Genomic DNA, 21,766 nt, shown 5'->3' with positions numbered 1-21,766 from the left:
TACTTTATGCTTTTTGAGCATTAGAAACACATTGGAATGCTCATATTTATGATTGAATCCATCTAGATCACTCTGACATAATTATTAAAAAAATGGCCACTATACCAAACATGTTATGTAATCTGGATGTAAGTTTCATCCAGATTGAGTGTATACAGTAGTTGTAGGAATGAGATCAAATTAAGATCAAACTGGAGAAAACAATGTCATTTTATTGAAACAATATAATATGACTATAGAACCCAAAGTATACAGCAACAGCCAGTACACTATGCACATCAATGCTGAGCATGCATTGAACACTATCATAGTCAAAGGTGTATGGAATTTGAACATATTATGTTTAAATTAGAATCAGAAAAGTTAATTGCTAAACAACAAATGGTTGCTAGGAATTTGTCTTGGTGTTACTACAACAACAGAACAGCTCTGCAATAACTGATACATACTGCACCCCACACACACACACACACACACACACACACACACACACACACACACACACACACACACACACACACACACACACACACACACACACACACACACACACACACACACACACACACACACACACACACACACACACACACACACACACTCTCATTCAGCATGTAAAAACTGCTTCAGACCATTCTATTGGATCAGACAACCTCCGTCCAACAAAATATCCCAGATTTCCAGCTGTGCTGGTACTGGGACTCCATTACTAAGACTTGTGAACCTTACTGGATCGTGCAGGTGCCAGTAAGGTTGTTGCTGTTGTAACACCAAGACCATAATGTGATATAAACATATTGTAAACAACTCTATACACCTTTGACTAGTATGATATCATACTAGCCCAGGGGTGAGCAAGATTTATTTCCAGGGGTTTATACTGACTTCGATAAAGTGAGTGAACTGCCACACATTGTACAATTGAATTGAAACGTGAAACACATGGTGCTGAATTATGTTACAACTGCATGAATTTGGTAGACAGTAGCCTACCTTACTACAATAAGGTACTTGTCTTCACAACAATAATGTTCCGTTTTTTTTTTTACAGCTGTACTGTATCACTCTGGTGTACTCTGGCCTTACAATAAAAAGATAACTTGCATAAAACAATCCACGTCAATGCCGTATCAACTTTTAAATGAGCCTATAAATGTATACAGTATCTTATCTTGTCTGATATGCACCACTCCATAGGTCACTGATCAAACACATTGCATTAGGTTATAAATATGGACTCAAGGTTGACTGTTTCACTGTTACATAAACATAAAACATTTGAGTACATACGGATGGAAGAATACTGATGGATGGGGGGGCATTTTGTTTTTCTATGAGGACTTGGCGGGCTGGATTAAGATGGTCAGTATATAGTAATACTATATAGTATTACATTTTATGCTGAGCATTGTTGCACTGTACTAGCTGTAGCTGTATATCATTAGGAATGAGTTCTACTCTTAAATCATTCTATTGTTTCAATAACAGTGGCTGTTCTGTCATAAAAGATCAAATTAGAAATGTTACACTTTACTATGTTTCCCTAAACATAAGAATTATGAACATTTTGAGCAACTCAGTAAATCTGCAGCTCCAACGGTTTACCATGTTGGAAATAGTGATCCGGTTATGGTCATTTTAAAAAGGGCGTGGTCATTTTCGGGTATTTCGTCCCGGATAGAGAATTAGTCAAAGTTCCTAAGTTGTTCCCTGGGGTCATATTAGCCAAGAACAGTTGAGATATTCTCTCCTAAATTAAGTGCATACATATCTTAGCCAGGTCCTAGACTATATACAGACCAAATTGTAGGCTTATAATATTTCATTGTACAGTCTCTTACCTCCTAGTGTATAATTACAACTTAATAAAAGGTCAGCATTCAAGGAGGAAATGGACTACAGTAACTCTCTGTTCTACAGCAGAACGGTCAACACCTCATGTGCTTTGACAGCAAAGCAACATACGAAAACAAGGAACCATTCATTAAAAACACTCTCAGACCTCTGAATAAGACCTCATCATAATCACTAGCTTTCCCTTTCCAAGCCTCACTGTGTCAATCTTTTCCAGTGAGAAGTGCATGTATTTGTTAAACTAGTAGAATGCGAAAAATACATAAATAAATACATAAAATAAGATAAAATCAAATAAAAATAGTGTGAATGCAAAGTTGCATAGGATTTAAAACGTTAGGGATTAAAAACGCCCCAATCTCAATGGGCTTTTACACCAAAAAAATCCTGGAAAAGGTTGGCTATGGCCGTTTATTTATTTATTCCAAGATTTGACATTATTCTGATAATATTCCCTGACTACAAGGAGTTGCAAGGAGTTGCATTGGTGTGGACTGGCCTTAACTTATAGCTACTATTTTCAGATTGACATGGAAGCATAAACCATACGCCCAAATGCATACAGTGTATGCTATTCAAAATTAAACACTTTATTTTTTCCAACGCCAATTGTGGCAATTCTTCATTCTTCTTCTTCAGTAGAAAACAATATATAAAATAAAGCAGCATTTTGAGATTTACATGGACCGTATAAACACCACTGTTAACTCTTGGTGCAAATGTAAATCTACTAGTGTTTGAGGGGATAATTTGTTAGGTGATGGAGTTTAAAGAAACTAAGACTGGTCTGCAAAAAAAGACCCAGATCAAAACATGCTTTTCAAGTATGGTCCTTGTAGCCCAAAGCCAGGTGTAGCTCATGTACAAAAAGTCATAGAACTGCAGTCCATTCCGTTATCACAGGAACTGGTCCTTAGTTCAGCATAAATCATCACTGCTATAAACGGTCACTGTAATGTTCAACGTTCATTAACCATATCAACCCTATCGTCCCTTTCCTGGATTAACATTAGGCAAAAAAAAAAATGTGTCAAAAATAGGCGAACGTTTGTCGAAAATAGGTGAACATTTGGCAAAAATAGCAGATCTACAAGCTCACAATGCGGTGCAAGATGATTTGTATTTATATTAGGATACATTTGCGCGACTGTAAAGACCAAACGGAAGTGGGGAGGAGGCTTCACATCCGCTTTATATTCTGCTCATGATCAGAGCTTCCGAGTCCCAGACTGTATGACCGGAAACATTTGAAAATTGTGGGAGGCAACAGTCTGGCCACGAGAGATATACAACCATGTACCGTATAAGGCATTGTTCTCAAAGTGTGGTCCAGGGACCCCCAGGGGTCCTTGAGGGAGTTCCAGGGGGTCCCAGAGATAGAAATGCCATTACATGGGGGTCTGTAGCCTAATACATGTCAAATTGGGGGTCCTTGACATTAAAATGGCTGAGAATCACTGCTAGAGCTGTAAAACTCTTCTCTTATGGGGGTCCCTGGCATATCTTTTCAAATGGGGGTCCGTGGGCTAATAAGTGTCAATGTGGGGGTCCTTGACATGAAAAAGTTTGAGAACCACTGGTATAAGGTTTAAGTGGTTTAAGACTTGAGAGTAAATATTCAAATGTACATGCTCTGGGCAGCAGAGTTCTATGACTGCCACTGGCCATACTTTTTAGAAAAACTAAATTTGGTACTTTTGTTTCATGGCATTAGAGATGATGTCCGATCTCTACATCACCATTGGCTGAGATTGTGGCAACTTGTGCAATCTCCTCTGGGGTTGTGACAGGCTTGGACAGCTTCTTCAGCAGGTTGATCACAGCATCCACAGCCATCATCATGACGCCATGACGGATCTCCACCAGGATGGCTGTGTCAAAGCCCTCCTTGGCGATGATGGCACGTGCCAGGGACCGTGCCATGTCCGTGGCCGTGCCATCACCAGCCTCCTCGTTGGTGTTGTTGGCCACGTCCTGCACCAGCTTGGCGCCAATGTTCTTATATCTGCTCTGCTCCATCATCACATAATGTGTGTGGCCAGTGGCCACAGTCACACCATACTTGGGTCACCTATGGGCTACCCCAGCCTTGCTGAGACCCCATGGTGACAGCAACAGCATCGGCAAGTAGATCTTTGTCCTTTTTGTAGGCAAAAGTGTGTTGACAATAAGAAAAAAATGTGCAAACTAAATAAATGACGGCATCCTTTTCCTTTATGTGTGGGTGTTTGTGTGTAAGTCAATATACAAGTAGTATGTGTGTGTCTTTATCTTTGTGTGTGTGTGTGTGTGTGTGTGTGTGTGTGTGTGTGTGTGTGTGTGTGTGTGTGTGTGTGTGTGTGTGTGTGTGTGTGTGTGTGTGTGTGTGTGTGTGTGTGTTTATGACAGTGGTCCTTGGGTACTGTACAGTTGGTAGACCGTCCTGCTCAGAGCTGGCCCGACGTTCCTGAAAAACCAAAACACAAAAGTAACAACGTTAATGTTGAGGTGTGCATGGTCAAGCCACATGGCTGCCAAACTTGACAACATCTTACATCATCTACAGTAGGACACTGTTTCCTTACCTGCTTCTCGATTATTCGTTTATAAGTCGGTTATTGGTTCTAACTATCGGTTCCGACATATTTTCGGTTAATCTTCCCAGCCCTACTCTGAGCCTAAAGACCATACATTATGGGCGTGCCAGCTTGTTCACAAAATGCTTCATGGGAATTGTAGGAACGCACAGAAGGACTGTATTGTCAAACAAATACATTATAATACAATGCAGCACAAAGCATAACAATGGAATTGAATCAAAAATTAATCCTGCAAACCTTTTGAGTTTCCCGTATCGGATAGAAGAGGGGAGTTTCTCTTTCTCTGCTTCACTCCTGCATTGTTCATAGGCTGTGAGAAGACTGGGAGAGAGAGAGAGAGAGAGAGAGAGAGAGAGAGAGAGAGAGAGAGAGAGAGAGAGACAGACAGACAGACAGACAGACAGACAGACAGACAGACAGACAGACAGACAGACAGACAGAGAGAAAGAAAAACAGAGAATAAGTGATTACCTGTTCATTACCTCTTTTGTCTCTTTTACATGAGCAATGAATTGTTATATACTGTAGGTCAGGGAAACTGTCATAAATGGGACTTCTTTTGTTTTCCAGTAGTCATAGTTCAACTGTGAGCACTCCCCACTGGAATAAGAAATCCATGACAGATTTTCCACACATGTTCATGTGCTCACCCCAGCGACCACAAGACAGTGGAGAAGGGCACGCATTTTAATTACTGTACATAGATGAGATTCAGAGGGTGAAAACACATTTATTTATTGCGTGCATGGAATAGGAAAAACGTCAAAAACAGAGATAGTGAGGCCAAAAGACAGAACAAGGTCCAGTGTGTAGCCCTTTTCATGAGTGGGGCCGGTAATAGATCTGGTGAGATTAAATGACTCAAGGAGATTAAAAAAGTCTTTAACTAGGGGTCGAGATTCACAGCAGACGTGAATATTCATGTCCCCACAAATTATGATGTGATCGTATTTTATCATTATCCCGGATAGAAAGTCTCCAAATTCGTTAATAAAATCCTTGGATTTTGGGGGGCGATAGACCAGGGCAAAGAGCACAGGGGAGGATAGATTCAGCTCAAACAGTTGGAGTTCAAAGCTGGAATAGCCTGTGGCTGGAGTCAATCGACATGATAGGTGGGATTTATAGACTGTAGCTAGACCACCACCTATGCCTAGGGGCTTTAACCCTGTGCCACCCGAACGACCCTATTTATTTATTTATTTGCTAAAACATATTGTATTATATTTTGTTAATTTCCGTGCAGCACATAGAATAATGAGGATTCATGGTGAATCTCTAGATTCAGTACCATGAATGCGTACACATGTGCGTGCACACACATGTGTACTTTAACATTACTTTCACAAAACACCCTCAAATGAAGCTCAAAAGGACAATGCAAATTGTTCAATGGAAAAGGGTAGACTGAATGGAACAGAGAATAATGGCCAATAATATTATTGGTATAAAAATGTTATTTTAGCCGCATAAGTGTCGGTGTTATGATGAAGCTACTGTACATGGATTATGTTTTGAAAATTCAAATAAAGGTCTGATAGTGAATAAAATACAAACTGCACGGTGTGCATGAATTGATTACAACCTTAAAAACTATAAATAACAGACATTTTGAAACTAATATGTTGCTTGACATACATTTGTAACTACTAATAAAAAGGTACACATGTTACACATGAGAGTAATATTCTGTAATGTTACCTACTCTGTGTGTGTGTGTGTGTGTGTGTGTTTTACCTGGTACAGTTTGGTCAGGTATCGGGTCATGACAGTCAAGTAGGCTACAGACTCCCTCACATCCTGAACTCTCTTCACAAAGAAACCGTCCACCACCTAACACACACACACACACACACACACACACACACACACACACACACACACACACACACACACACACACACACACACACACACACACACACACACACACACACACACACACACACAATGTTGTCTTTTTAAGAGACTGTCTCTTGTGAAGTGCACAATTAATTTAAACTGTGTGTGTGTGTGTGTGTGTGTGTGTGTGTGTGTGTGTGTGTGTGTGTGTGTGTGTGTGTGTGTGTGTGTGTGTGTGTGTACCTGTGTATTGATAATAGCTTGTTGTAAAGTGCTCTCAGGTATACTCAGGTGAGATGCTGCAGCGCCACACTCCTCCACTAGGTAGATGGGTTTATGCAGACCACACCTCTTCAGACGAAACTGATCATCACGGAGAGAGAGACCGAGAGATAGACAGAGATAGACAGAGATAGACAGAGAGATAGACAGAGATAGACAGAGAGATAGAGACATGAGAAAGACAGAGAGACTTTCCGTTAATTCACTACAATCATTGGAGAATAAACAAGCTGAGACAGGTAAAGTACATTCACACGCACACACACACACACACTATAGCAACCTTCTGTTCTCTGAAGCGTCCATCGATGATGCTTCCACACAGGTCATCTATCCTCTTCCTCTCAATGATGTAATCCAGAACCAGCTCTCTGCTGGGAGGAGCACGCAGCTGACCTGTGGACAGCAACACAAGCAAGGCCTCTCATTATTTATTTATTCTACAATTACAACCAATTTATCAAAATATAGATTAAATTATTAAAGATACGCCATCCCAATTGGAGCCACTAGGGGCGAAATGGAACACAAAAACTACAAATGGGCGCCGTCTGATCTCGCGAACATCCGATGTTTACTGGTGCTAGATCCCGCGAGAGTGTGTTGCTGGGACAGAGAAATGTAGATAATAAAGTACATTACAGGTACAGATACAGGAAGTTAGTAAACCGGAGTTGTCATGTCTTTATTTATTTTTTGTCTTGTGTTAAAGCTCCATTCCGTGTGCATGGGCTACCTGGTACAGGTGCGACCCTCTCCCGGGCCACCCACAGGAAGTCTCCCATGTTTAACTTCCTGACGTCGAAGGTCACGCCGTTCCTCTGAAGCTCTTTGACCAACTCCTGCTTTGTGTGCTTGCTGCCACTACACACACACACACACACACACACACACACACACACACACACACACACACACACACACACACACACACACACACACACACACACACACACACACACACACACACACACACACACACACAGTTAGTATGAAACAACAAAGGTGATTTTGCTTAGTGTGTCAATACTCAACACTGCTGTGACTCTTGGCTGATGCTAAAATGTGGACATGCTTGAGAGAGATCATCAATATATAACATCGGTTCTAAAATAGACCCTTGAGGATCCCCTACTGTACATCTAGCAAATCACCAACTCTTGTACATTGTTTCCTCTTATTATGTAGAATTACATCCAGGTCTGGGCACACAAGTTTTGAATGTAAAATGTTTAAATCTGCCCCCATCCTAGCCTCATTTAAAACCACCCTCAAAACTCAGACTTGCATTCCCCACCTAATTCAAATCCCCTTTTTTACATTTTAATTTGTACAATTTTGTTTACTTTTTACCCTTTTAACTAGTCATTTATGTTAATCAAGTTGTTTGTTTTGTTTTGTAAAGCGACATTAAGTATCTAGAAAAGCGCTACATAAATTGCATGTATTATTAATCCTAGTCTCACTTCTCTTACCCAGTTGTTTCTATGAAGTCGACACAGAGGATAATGTCATATCTGCCGGGTAAGAGACATGCTACCTCCGGCCTCCTGGTTGTCGTCTCTGGAGCCTGGGACCTTCCTGGACAGCTCAGCCCAGCCACCTCACTCCTAAGCTGGGTGAAAGCGCCAGGCCTCTCTGTGGGGCTAAACAAGTAATAGTGTGTGATCTACTTAAAGTCGACTCAAGTAGGAAGGACATCTGCAATACTTGAGCCAATCTAATTTTCCTGCTGTTAACTCATTGAGTGCCATTAACGTGTTTCACGTGTTTTTACCGCTATGGCGCAACGTGCCAATGACGTGTTTTTGAAAAAATAGTAAAAAAAAAAACATGTTCAGAACCCAAGATATCATTATCTGAAGATTTGCTGCTCCATCCACTCCTTGTTTAACGTATAACTGAAAAAGGCTGTATCTCGCTTCCTAAGCACTTTTTTTTTACTTTGAAAAAAACTCTGGCACTGGGACAACATAATATAGAAATAATTCTGGCAATTCTGGCACTCAATTGTACTACCTATGAGTATGTAAAAGAACAAAAACGAATAAACAAAACGTAAAGAATTCTGGCACTCAATGAGTTAAAAGGATCCCTGGCTAATGAGCCAAATATGCCTTAATATATTCTAATTGCCCTCTATAATAAAAATTAAAAAACACCTTAAAAATTGTATTTATTTCATAAATAGTTCATCTTTTACACAAGGGGGACAACGGCCGTCCTAAGTTGATGTCATTTAAATGTTACACTTTTTATTAGCAAATGCATTCCATACATTCCATAGGGCTAGAGCCGCTAGACCACACATGGATAAATTACATCATCAACTTGCGACTGGAGTTGTCCCTATTGAGTGAAAGATGAACTATATCTAAAATAAGTGTTTTAAATTTTTAGTTATAGAGGCAATGTTTATGTATTAAGGCATTATTAGCCAGGGATCCTTTTAAATTATTTATTTGTTCACCCTTTTAGAATAGACTTTGTTTTAGGATTACTTCTACACTAAAATGAGTAGAGTCGTTTTTTTTAAACACTCACCATAATCTGTCCGCCGTCTCCTCTTCCTCCTCTTCATCTTCAAGTGTTAGGTCTACAACCTTTGCTCCGCCTCCTTCCTCTTCTTCGTCTCCCTGCTCCTCGTCCTCTCCTTCATTCATCATGTCCTCCTTCTCTCCGCCCCTCCCTCTCTCCTGTGCTGCGTTGGTTCCTGGTTCCCCGGCCTCCAGTCGCTCTGCTAAAGCCATGCCCTGCTCTGTGAGAGAATACCTCAAAGAGAGAGAGAGAGGGAGAGGGAGAGTATTATTTTTCCCACTTTATTTCATTGATATTTATTCTTTAACCCATTAAGACTGGGAACGCATCTGTGTCATTGTAGATTTCTTTGTCTATTAAAAAATAGCAGATATACAAGCACAGAGTGCCGTGCTATGAGCTTGTAGATCTGCTATTTATTTTTAAATCGTGAAAATTTGTGAAAATCTTAGATTTTTTCAAAAACATTTTTAACTCAAATCTTTGCTTCTCGGGGTCCCTGGAACAACATATGTTGAGATGGGGGTCCACGGCCAAATACATATAATTTTGGGGGTCCTTGATATGAAAATCTTATGATTGTTTATTGCGTAGAACTCCATTTATTGGGAGTTCCGGGAAGATGGCGGAGAGAGGAGCAGCTTAGTTTGTTTGCTCTCCAGAGTCGGTTAAAATAGTTCGACAGAAACAGAACCAAAACGGGGAAAGAATGAAAATAAAATGAATAATATATAAAGAAGAAGCCATAGAATCATTTTAAGACCTACAAGAGAGGAATAAAGCATCGGAATCAGCGACGACGACGGAGGGAACCGAAGGGAACGAGGAGCGGAGATAAAAATGGACGGGGGATTCAACGAAACACTGCGTGCGGGACTCGCTGGGATATCGGCAGAATTTAAATCAGAATTTAATTCTTTCAAACAGGAAATACAGCAAGAGCTAGCTTCGTTTAAGGAAGAAATAAAGAAAGACATTAAGGACGAAATTACAAACTTTCGCATGGAGGTAGACCTCCAGGCGCAAAGACAAGACGGAGAAATAGCGACGCTGAAGGCTGATACCAACGAGACCCAAGCACGCATATCAGAGGTAGAAGATTGGAGGATAGGAGCGGACGGGGCCATGATGGTAATGGTGGACCATGTGGAGATCTTACAGGCACAACTACTGGAGCTCGAGACGAGGGCGAGACGAAATAACATCAGGGTTTTCAATCTGAAAGAGGAAATTGAAGGGGAGTCGGTAATGAAGTATATGGAACAATTATTTCAATCCGAACTGGATCTACCCGCAGGAACCCAACTTCAAATACAAAGGGGACATCGAGCCCTCCACCAGAAACCGAATAACCCGTCTGCCCCCCCCAGATCCATTGTGCTGAACTTTCTACAATTTGAGACAAAAGAAATGGTGCTGAGAAAGGCCTGGGAGAAGAAAATACAAGTGGAAGGCAAGCGGCTAGGATTCGATCATGATTACCCTCCCGAAATCGTTCGCATGAGAAAAGATTACCTCCCAGCAAAGAAAATCCTCAAAGAGAGAGGAATCCGTTTCAATTCTCCTTTCACGAAGATGAGGGTCCACTGGCTGGAGGGAGTGAAGACTTACAACAACGCGGAAGAAGTCACACAAGCCATGAGGGAAAGAGGCTTCGTGGAGGAAAGATTGAGCGGGGATCCAGACGTAGAATCGCCGACGGAGGAGCCGACAACGGCAGCGAAGGCGGAGGGTCGAGCGGATCCGACGACGGTACAGACGAAGGGAAGCAAGGGAGCGAGCAGAGGAGCCTCGGAGTGGAAGAGAGTGGAACGGGCGAGAGGAGCAAAGGATCGAGCTTCAGAGAAGTTGAAAAGTTTTAGAAGAAAATAAGGAATTCCTTTTTTGGCTGAAAACAAGAGGTAACATTGAGTTGAAATGACGGTGGGGGGTGGGGTAAAGAAGGGGGAAAATGACGAGCGAAGGTAAAAATAAATAGGGGGAAAGAATGTAGAAAATTGACGTCATATAAATATGTTAGATAGAAACAAACCCACCCGTACAATAGAAATGACTGGTTATTTTTGTGAATACAACTCAATATGGGGTCTTTGTTACAAACTAGGTTTGATGAAAACGAAATGGTTTCTGTTCTGTTTTTGTTTTTGTTTTTTTTTTGGGGCTAATACATACCGACGGAGAGTTTTCTCATTAAGAGGATGTTGGCTAGGCGCTGGGGAAGCCCAAGGGTTGGGTCTAGTACTAGTATGCCTAGGGGGGGGCCCCCGTGTAAGACGGGGCTTACCCCCGCACCCTATTATGAGGGTCTAGGGGTCACGGAGGTTTTACCCCGTGTGTGGAAGTTAATTTATGTGGTTTATGTTTTTTGTTTTAAGTGTATGAAACTGACAACTAGACGTAAACATTACGGGATGAAGGTACAAGTGTTATATGTAACAAGAAGAGAAATGAGGTTTTTTGATGGCTAATGTGGTTGGGATAATGTCACTGAATGTGAATGGTCTTAATTCTCCGATAAAAAGACAAAGAGTGATGACAAAACTGAAAAAAGAAAAAATGCAGGTATATTTCCTACAAGAGACTCATCTAACAAAAACGGAACATGAGAAATTAAAAAGATTTGGCTATAGGAATTCATATTATAGTTCATATAGAAAAGGTCCTAGAAGGGGTGTTATAATTTTGATATCTAATACAATTAATTTTACATTTGAAAAGGAAATTAAGGATAAAGAGGGGAGGTATATTATAGTGAAAGGAAAACTAGATAATGAACCGGTAACCTTGGTAAATATATATGCACCTCCGGAAAGTGATAAGAATTTTTTCAAATCCTTGTTTGATATCATAGCCTTGGAATCAAATGGAATTTTGATCTGTGGAGGAGATACTAATACGGTTTTGTGTGATAAAAAAGATACGTCAAGTTTAAAAAGGGGGAAAACTCAATTAGCTAAATTTGTAAATACATCACTAAAGGAGATGGGACTGATAGATATATGGAGATATCTTCACCCTTTAGCAATTGACTTTACACATTACTCTGCAGCACACAAAGTGCATTCTAGATTAGACCAGTTTTTCATAAACACAGATGAGAGTCATAGAGTTACTGAATGCGAGATTGGAGGGGCGGATGTATCAGACCATAATCCAGTGTCTTTGAAATTGAGATTGAACAACAGGAAACGTCAAACAATCTGGAGACTTAATATGGGAATGTTGAACAATGAGCAACGGAGGGAGAATATCAAAGCTGAGTTAATAAGATATATAGAGGAAAATGATAATGAAGAGGTGGACCCGACAGTAGTCCTAGATGCCATGAAAGCGGTCCTGAGGGGTAAATTGATAGTGGAATCAGTAATAGTTAAAAAGGCTAAGTTAGAAATCTACAGGAAAAACAATGACAAATTGAGGGGGCTAGAACAAGAATATCAGATAACAAAAAAAGAGGCGGTATACAAACTAATACAAGAACTGAAAACAAAAATAAAAGAGACACAACTTGACGAGGTTGAAAAAAATAACAGGTTCCTCAGACAAAACTATTATGAAGCTGGATCAAGGGCCACCAAATTATTGGCAAAGCGAATACGCAAACAACAGGTATTGAGTAACATATGTCAAATTAGAGATCCTCAGACAGAAGAACTGACATGTGTACCGGAACAAATAGAGAGAATATTTAAAAACTATTATGAGGACTTATACTCACAACCCAAGGAAGTAGAGGAGGGAGAAATGAGAGCATATTTGGAACAATTAGATCTGCCTTCAATTGGGAAAATACAAAATGATAAATTAACAGCAAGCATTACAATGGAGGAGGTATTGGAGGCAATCAGCTCATTTAAGAATAACAAATCACCAGGGAGTGACGGTTTCCCTGCAGAATTCTACAAAATGTATAGGGAAGAGCTGGCACCTTTACTATTAGCTTCTTTTAACTGGACATTAAAAAAACACAAAATCCCAACCTCATGGTCAGAGGCAATAATTACAGTTTTACTTAAAGAGGGGAGAGATAAGGTGCAATGTGGCAGCTATAGGCCAATATCCATTTTAAATGTAGATTATAAAATGTATACGAAAATTCTGTCCAAAAGAGTGGCTGATCTCATGACAGACCTGATCGACGAAGATCAGACTGGGTTTATTAGAGGGCGCCAGACCCATGATAGTATTAGAAGAACTATACACATTGTAGATAAGGTACAGAGGACGAATACAAGTGCACTATTAGTAAGTATTGACGCGGACAAGGCCTACGATCGGGTCTCTTGGGAGTTCTTATATGCAGTGCTGACAAGATTTGGATTTAGCAAAGAGGCGGTACATAGTATAAGATCATTATATCAGCAACCCTCAGCGAGAATTAAAATCAATGGAAGTTTGTCCGAAAAATTCTATCTACAGCGCTCAGCACGCCAGGGGTGCTGCCTCTCGCCCGCCTTGTTCGATTTTTTCATAGAACCACTAGCACAGGCGGTGAGACAAAATGTGGGTATTCATGGAGTTGAGGTCCATGGCAGAGAACATCGGATCGGGCTTTTTGCCGATGATATAATAACATTCCTCGGAAGACCCAATGATTCACTCCCTGTGCTAGGCAATATATTAGAAACATTTGGGCACCTATCTGGCTACAAGGTCAACATATCCAAAACACAGATTTTGGCATTGAATTATACCCCAAATGCATACATAAAGGAATCTTTTGACTTCAACTGGAATCAAAAAAGTATTAAATATCTGGGAGTTAACATTACTAAAAGTATGTCCACACTGTATAAGGCCAACTACACCGGAATAGATCAGAAAATCCAAAAAGATATAGAACGATGGACAACATTGCCACTGGACCTTAACTCTAGAATTGAGACAGTGAAAATAAATATACTGGCTAGGTTGTTATACCTGTTCCAGGCTCTGCCAGTAGAGGTCCCCCAAAGCCAATTTACAAAATGGGATAGACTGTTGTCCAGATTTGTATGGGGAGGTAAAAAGCCTAGAGTTAAATTTCTGACTCTCAAACTGCCAAAAGATAGGGGGGGGATGAGTCTCCCCAACTTACAAATGTACTATGAAGCTGCTCAACTGAGGTATGCTGTATGTTGGTGTAACCCTAACTATGAGTCCAAATGGAAAGAAATGGAGAAGGAAGTTGAGAATAAACCAATTCAGAGTTTCTTAGGAGACATTGAATATTTTAAGAAAAAGAAGCATCTCATCGACCCAATTACATTATTTACATTGGAGATTTGGTTTAAAATAGTTAAAAAATACAAACTAAAAGAAGAAATAAAAGTATTAAAATGGATAGCTGCAGATAGTACCTTCAAACCGGCGGAATATGATAAAGGGTTTAAACAGTGGCAGAATAAGGGCATGACAGCATGGTGTACTTTGGTGACAAAGGGGCAGTTGGAGAGCTTTAAGGAACTAAGCGATAAATATGATCTAAATAAACACGAATTCTATAGGTACCTACAACTAAGAGACTATTATACAAAGGAAATTCAGGAAACACCCTCTGGAGAAGTGAATGGTGTGGTCCAAATGATGATAAACGCATACACAGGAAAAGAGGTTCGGGTTATTTCCGGATTATACCGAAAATTTATAAATAGTAAACATACAACTGATTATATAAAAAAAAAATGGGAAACGGAACTTGATATAGAAATTACAGAAAAAGAATGGGTGAATATGTGGATGACACATCAAACCTCCACCAATTCACGGGTCTGGAGGGAGTTCTCCTGGAAAATTTGATCAGGTTCTTTATAACTCCAAAAATGAAGAGTAAACAGTTAAATAAACAAGTTCAATGCTGGAGGGAGTGTGGAGAGGCGAATGTGGATCACTCGCATGTCTTCTGGAAATGTCATAAAATTGAATCTTTTTGGAAAATGATACATAAACAACTACGGAAGATATTGGGATATGAGGTACCTATGGACAGCAAAGTTTTATATTTATGTGACTTAGAATCAGGAAAGGTACGGATGGAGGACAGGTATTTAGTCAGGATTTTATTGGCAGCAGGGAAGAAAAACATCACAAGGAAATGGGGACAGGTGGACATACCCACTCAAAAACATTGGGAAGAGCTTGTGGAGGAAATTTATGTGATGGAAAATATGACACTTCGACTGAGACTCCAGGAAGCACAGATGGAAAAGAAATGGGCAAAATGGATATTCTACAAGAACTCTATCTGAATGAAGTAGCACTGTAACAAAAAGACATATGTATAGTCAGTTGTTGGTTTCGATATGTTTGTCTTTTTAGGTTTAGTTTTTTGTCTTGTTTTTTATGTCGTTTTTTTTTTTGGGGGGGTTTTTTGTTTCATTTCTTTGTGTGTTGTACAATGTATGTTTGTGTGTAAAAAAATTAATAAAAATTTCAAGTGATAAAAAAAAAAGAACTCCATTTATTATTCATTTATTATTATTAATGTCTTTGCTGACAGTGGGTCAGGTTAGTCTCTCGAGCCAGACTGTTGTCTCCCACTATTTCCAAATGCTTCCATCATACAGTCTGTCCTTTGGAATCGCTGAAAACGATCCGGGAGTCATAGCAGTCTCATAAATTTGTCCTAATGTAAATCAAATCAGTAGAAGCATGTACTGTATAGCTTGCTGCTCATCAGAAATGGAAATTCAAAAACTTTCGTGAACGGAAATGACAAACAGATGACAGCTTCCGTTCTCAGCTCTCAGGAGGTGTAGCTCCAGGCTCTATATAGCATTGGGAGATTGTGGAATAGTAGTCTGGCTTTAAGAGACTAGGGTGTCAGGTCAGGTTTTGAAAACAGTAACGTGTTTGTATGATCAGAAATATGCAGACCTTAAGACACAGTACATCTGTCCCGCCCTGCTGGCTGTGCCTTTTACACAAATGTCAACTCGGCTCTGTGACGACCTCTGATTCACCTCAAAGAGGCACGACGTGTGTGAGTGTGTGCACTTCTGAACGTGTGTGTAGGGGTGTCTGTGTGTGTGTGTGTTTGTGTGTGTTTATGTTTTCTCCATACCTTGCAGGATTGTGAGTCTTCAGAACAAGGTTCTTGAGAACCAGGGTGCCGACTGAAGACCAGGCTGTGTATTTACTACCTAAATCTGGCTGCAGAGAGAAAGAGACAAAATGAGGCGGGTATACATTTTTATTTTACTAGGGAGAGAGGGTGTATGTGCAGGTTGCATGTATGCAATATGTGTGTGTGTGTGTGTGTGTGTGTGTGTGTGTGTGTGTGTGTGTGTGTGTGTGTGTGTGTGTGTGTGTGTGTGTGTGTGTGTGTGTGTGTGTGTGTGTGTGTGTGTGTGTGTAACCCACGCACCACAGTGAATGACTTCTCACAGAGATGCTGGGCCTCTGCTTGAAGTTCCAACTTCAACATATAGTCTTTACTACCTGGGATCTGGAGAGGTGAGATGAGATTAGATTAGATTAGATTAAATGATACCAAACAGTCAGTCAGCCAGGAAAAGTAAAACAGTGGGGTTAGACTTTACGTTCAATCCCCCAAATAACTCTGTGTCACATAATGGAAGTTTCCATGTGAAAGACAATCAACTTGCTCACTTATTGATGAGCTTTTAGTCCATGAGCCAGACAAGATTTAATTATCGAAAGAGTGGGCAAAACCATACCTATATTAAATTGTTTATAGGGTCAATATAAGTAAATAAATATATGATAACCTTTCCACAGGAGCAGCTTTTTCATATTTATCACATATTTTGTTATTTTCCCCATACGTACATGACAGGTGGGAAAAAAAAAGGTCAGGTTTTGAAAACAGTAACGTGTTTGTATGATCAGAAATATGCAGACCTTAGGACACAGTACATCTGTTATCATGTATTTATTTACTTATATTGACCCTATAAACAATTTAATATAGGTATGGTTTTGCCCACTCTTTCGATAATCATTGCTCAATTTTGGGGCTCTGGCCAATGGTGGTGCTGGTACCTTTTTCAACAGAACATTTGTCCTCACCAGTATTACGTTTTGGTATTCTGTAATATAAGTTCTATATAATACTATACACCAATAGCCTACCTATATCAATATTTTCACCATACAATAATATTAACGGCATTTATCCATCCATTTGTACCAGACAGCTGAAGTTAAATGAGCTATTTGATATTGTACATCAGTCTCTACAAGGTATTGTGTCCAACATTAGAAGAGAAAATGGGAGAGACAGAATGCGACCTTGCAGTCACAGCCTGGAGCACTGCATTGTTCATCTCTGTGGAAAAGCCCAGGGTTTGATTTGTGGGGGATAGGTTTTATTAATTTATCTTAAGCAATTAATAAAATGTCCACCTCTGACTTATTTACAAATGGATATGTATATATGTATCCACATGTAAGCACTGAATGGAGCGAGTAGGAGTGAGAACAGGTGTACCTGGTTGTGTCTGTAGAGGGCGATGAGGACCGCGTAGCCCCCAGACCTCTTCTGGGGAACATATTCCCTCTTCTTCTTCTTGCTCCCATCACCTCCTTTCTCCTTCCCTCCATTCGATGGGGCATTCTTCTGCAATGATAAGACCCGTCACATCATGGAGGAAACGGAATAAAGCTTTCACATGGACAAGGACAAGGAGTCTTTTTTTCAGCAGCAAACCTAAATGAGTTGTGAGTGTAGAATGCCGCACACTACCTCAAAGTATACTAGGGGTTAGTGATGCGCTGGCCGACCCGTAGACCACAGGTCCCGCGGGTTGAACCGCGGGGCAGGCAGACGGGTTATAGATTCACAATGCAACGACTTGCAACTTGCAACAGAACTATGGTTTGCAACTGGACAGTCTACACCCAGGCACCAAGCTGCGACTGATTGCCGTTTCCAGACTTTCCACAACAGTGATATTGTCACAGTACCTCCGGGAAATGGGATATAAACAGACAGAGCCGTCCCTAAACTGGACAGTGACAGACGGTGACAAGACACATCAAGGCCAGCAGCAGAGATAGTTTACCGTTTCCTTTCCTTAGCACGTCAACCTGTTATAATTGTAGATATTGTATACTCTTGTATTCAAATATTACATATTTTACGTACGCTCTCCTTTCCTTTCTCCCATTCGTCACTCTGTGTTGTGTGAGTGAAGAGAATCTATTGGAAGAGTTCATGTGACCGACCACACCGCAACGCAGAATTGACACACACACACACACACACACACACACACACACACACACACACACACACACACACACACACACACACACACACACACACACACACACACACACACACACACACACACACACACACACACACACACACACACACACACACACCTACCTTACCTTTCTGTTGGGTGCCAGATTGTTGTTATTCTGTCCACCAGGAGGGGGAGCTCCTTTAGGGAGAGAGTGGATTGGAGCGTCTGGACCTACAGCAAAGGAAGAGAGGGGATGCAGCATGATTATCATCTGGATTAGATCAACTCTCACAGCTGTAATCTGTTCTCTTTTACTTTTAGCTTACCTTGCCTCAAATCTGTGCAATGTTAAAGTAAATACTAGTAAATACATAAATAAACAGTCATATCAGAGGCTTAATAGAAAGGTTGTTTTTAGTATTTTACAAATACATTATTAGTGTTAAATCTGTAGCACCAGCATTAGTGTGTAGTGGTAGATCTTTCTAGCACACATCAAACCACTACTACTGTTCATCAAGTACATGCATAAATGTACATATTTATGCTTTACTACTTTACTATGCAGATATGGAAATATTCAAACATCACAATAGTTGTGACCAAATACCTCAATATCGATATTCTGACGATAATATCGTATTGTAAAAATAGCTATAATAGGTGATATACCAATCTGGGAACCCAGATCCAACTGAAAATGAAAAACAGCGACCTCTGCTGTTTGTTCTATGTCTGCAGAATCTGTTCTTGAGAGATTAGTGATATACAAGCTCACGACACATTGTGAGCTTGTAAATCTGCTTTTCTTTTTTTTGTTTTTACAAAGAAAATAAATAAAGTTTAAAGCTGCACTAAGTAACGTAACTTTCCTCTTCTACCCCGGATTTGAACCCGGTTTCCTGTGCAAGTGCTGATTTCTTTTTTATACCATTGACCTAATAGAGCCTGCCTGCTTGCTCAGGGGATAAATTGAAACTTGACCATCAGGTCACAATTCCTGTCAGATGGATCCTGTGTCTAGGTGAGACGTGACCTTTGACACGATCTAAATGTCTCAATGGAAGAGCAGGGAGACAAAATACAACCACCCCAATTATATAAGTTATACTCTACCATACAGATTGGACAAAATTACGTTTTATTGATTAAAAAAAGTTACATAGTGCCGCTTTTTAAGTGTAAAACCAGGAACAGACAACACTAAATCCTACACAACATCTAGTCTCATATACCGTATAACAAAATCAATATAATAATCAATACATTGCCCAGGTACTACTGCACAAGTTTTATCCCGTCCATTCATCCTCTCTTCATTCCATTCCTCTCGTACCGTTCTCTCTGTAGTACTTCTGTAGTTTCTCATCCAGTATTTTACAGATTCCGTCCCCAAAGTTCTGGAGGATCTTGGCCTCTCTGGCGTTCTGCAGCGGTAGAGGGTACCGTGTCAAGGAGCCGATTGCCTGGCGAAGAGACACAATTAAACGTCTGTTCATTTCAACGATACCTTAGTTTGCACTGAGCCGTTCGGTACAAGGGCCACAGTACACATTACTGACTGAATTATTCATTGGAATAATTCTATAAAGGGGGGGGGGGAATTAACTCTCGCTTAGATTATGTAAAATAATATTTTTCATATTCTTTATTGCACCTCAACGTGGTACCCCAGGCTGAGACAGGACACACAAGTAAGACGCACGAACGCTGGAAGCGAACGCAGCTCGAAAATATTGTGTATTTACGGACTTGTAATCCGTGTTATTTCACTGTAATGGGGAGAGAATAGTGTGTGTGTGTGTGTGTGTGTGTGTGTGTGTGTGTGTGTGTGTGGTGTTGCATTTAAATCAGAGCATTGTCTAAATTCCTGCACTCTGGCGCCCTCTACATAGGTAGTGCATGCACACAGACAGACACACAGACAGACAGACAGACAGACAGACAGACCCTCAACCTGAGCAGGGTTACATAGTAAGCTCCACTTGGTCGCCTCCTTCCGCGTTCGCAACAACGTGCGCAGCCCCTCCCTCCTCCAAAGAAGAGGGAACACTCTACCGCAGGGGTCTTCAACAGGGGGTCCGGGACCCCTAGGGGGTCCTCAGAGTTACTACAGGGGGTCCGCCAAATCTTTGTGTGATATGATTTCTTTTTTTTTACCTTAACCACTTGAACGCTAGCATCCTCTTTTGTGAGGAGATCTTTGGCCAAAAATAGCAGATCTACAAGCTCACAACGCCTCGCGCTGCGAGGCGTTGTGAGCTTGTAGATCTGCTATTTTTGGCAAAGAGGCTATAGGTGTAGAGGGAAAAAAGAGCAGACTAAGTAAAAAAAAACTTTAATCTGAAACACAATTTCATACAATATAGAGTAGGGGGTCCCTGCTTCATCTCTCTCAGCTAGGGGGTCCTTGGCCTGAAAACGTTGAAGACCCCTCTACCCACATTTGCCAGCCTGTAGGCTACTCCGCCGAGACACACCTGGCTCATTAGCATGCCAACACCAACACACTTTTAGCTCGTTGGATATAGCAGTATCTGGCAGTCTAGAACAGTTGTTCTCAACCTATGGGTTGGGACCCCCCCCCCCCCCCCCCCCCACGTGATTTTTTGTCATCAGGGTCCCTCCCCACTCCCCTGATGACAATAGACCGCCGAAGTCTGACGTCATTTACACATCCTTTGTTTGTCTACCTGGTTCGCAGTTTTCCACCCCCGTTCTGAATCCCATAGACGTATTTAATATCGCGTCAAATAAGAACTGTGTTCCAAAAATAAACAAATGACCCCGGCGTGTTGACTCTTATGGATATGAAGCATCAACTGACGGTGAGAAAACGCTAATGTTACTTCCGCCGAATTAGTTACATTTTCGCCAGAAACAGACTGTATCAAATATAAGTGACTGACTATCATAAACGATACAGAACCCCCTCCCTGACAATAACGCCGACACGCGGTGTTTATTTTTGGACCACAATTCTTATATGAGACGATTCTAAGATGACCCAATGTTATTCTCCATAGACAAAGTACTTCCGCAAACCTGGGGATGAACGAGTCACGTCAGGACTTCGGTGCTCTATGAAGTGCCAATTTAAGGACTTTTAAGACCTTTTTATTAATACCTCAAAAAAAGAAAAGAAAAAGAAAGAAAGAAAATAATATTGACCATTGCTGCATCAAAAGTAATCAACAAACTCAACTCAAATGTCTTTCTCTCTCTCCCTGTTGTGTTTCGTGTCCATTCTCTACTATAAACTAAACTAAACATATCTTCTTTATTTTTTTAAATGACCAAGGTTAACCAAAGTGCTATACAGATCAAAACAAGGCAACAGAATAACATGCAAGTAGTAAAATACAAACGAAAAGAAGCTAAACCGGGTGCCTTGACTTCACCTGACCTAACCTCGGACCCCAAGCTGTTCCCTAGCAACGCAACTCCGCTGCCGTCCCTCCAGACCATGGGATGATGA

General features: G+C 40.7%; 1 protein-coding gene across 1 annotated transcript; it reads right to left on the bottom strand.

Annotated features, from left to right (window-relative positions):
- Positions 1-4,233: 4,233 nt before the first annotated feature.
- On the bottom strand, positions 4,234-21,756 carry LOC308101573 (crossover junction endonuclease MUS81-like; the record flags this gene model as incomplete). Its single annotated transcript, XM_080450995.1, has 15 exons — positions 4,234-4,300; positions 4,671-4,754; positions 6,072-6,079; positions 6,171-6,266; positions 6,518-6,637; positions 6,840-6,952; positions 7,293-7,420; positions 8,032-8,202; positions 9,101-9,328; positions 16,137-16,225; positions 16,440-16,520; positions 17,526-17,654; positions 18,434-18,519; positions 19,625-19,754; positions 21,700-21,756. 15 exons carry the CDS (start codon positions 21,754-21,756, stop codon positions 4,234-4,236), a joined length of 1,587 nt encoding a protein of 528 aa, XP_080307121.1.
- Between the last annotated feature and the right edge of the window lie 10 nt (positions 21,757-21,766).

Source organism: Gymnoscopelus braueri (genome assembly GCF_963280865.1).
Source record: "Gymnoscopelus braueri genome assembly, chromosome: 15".
Lineage (NCBI taxonomy): Eukaryota > Metazoa > Chordata > Actinopteri > Myctophiformes > Myctophidae > Gymnoscopelus > Gymnoscopelus braueri.
The sequence above is the reverse complement of the archived record's forward strand: the minus strand, read 5'-3'. Positions and strand labels throughout refer to the sequence as shown.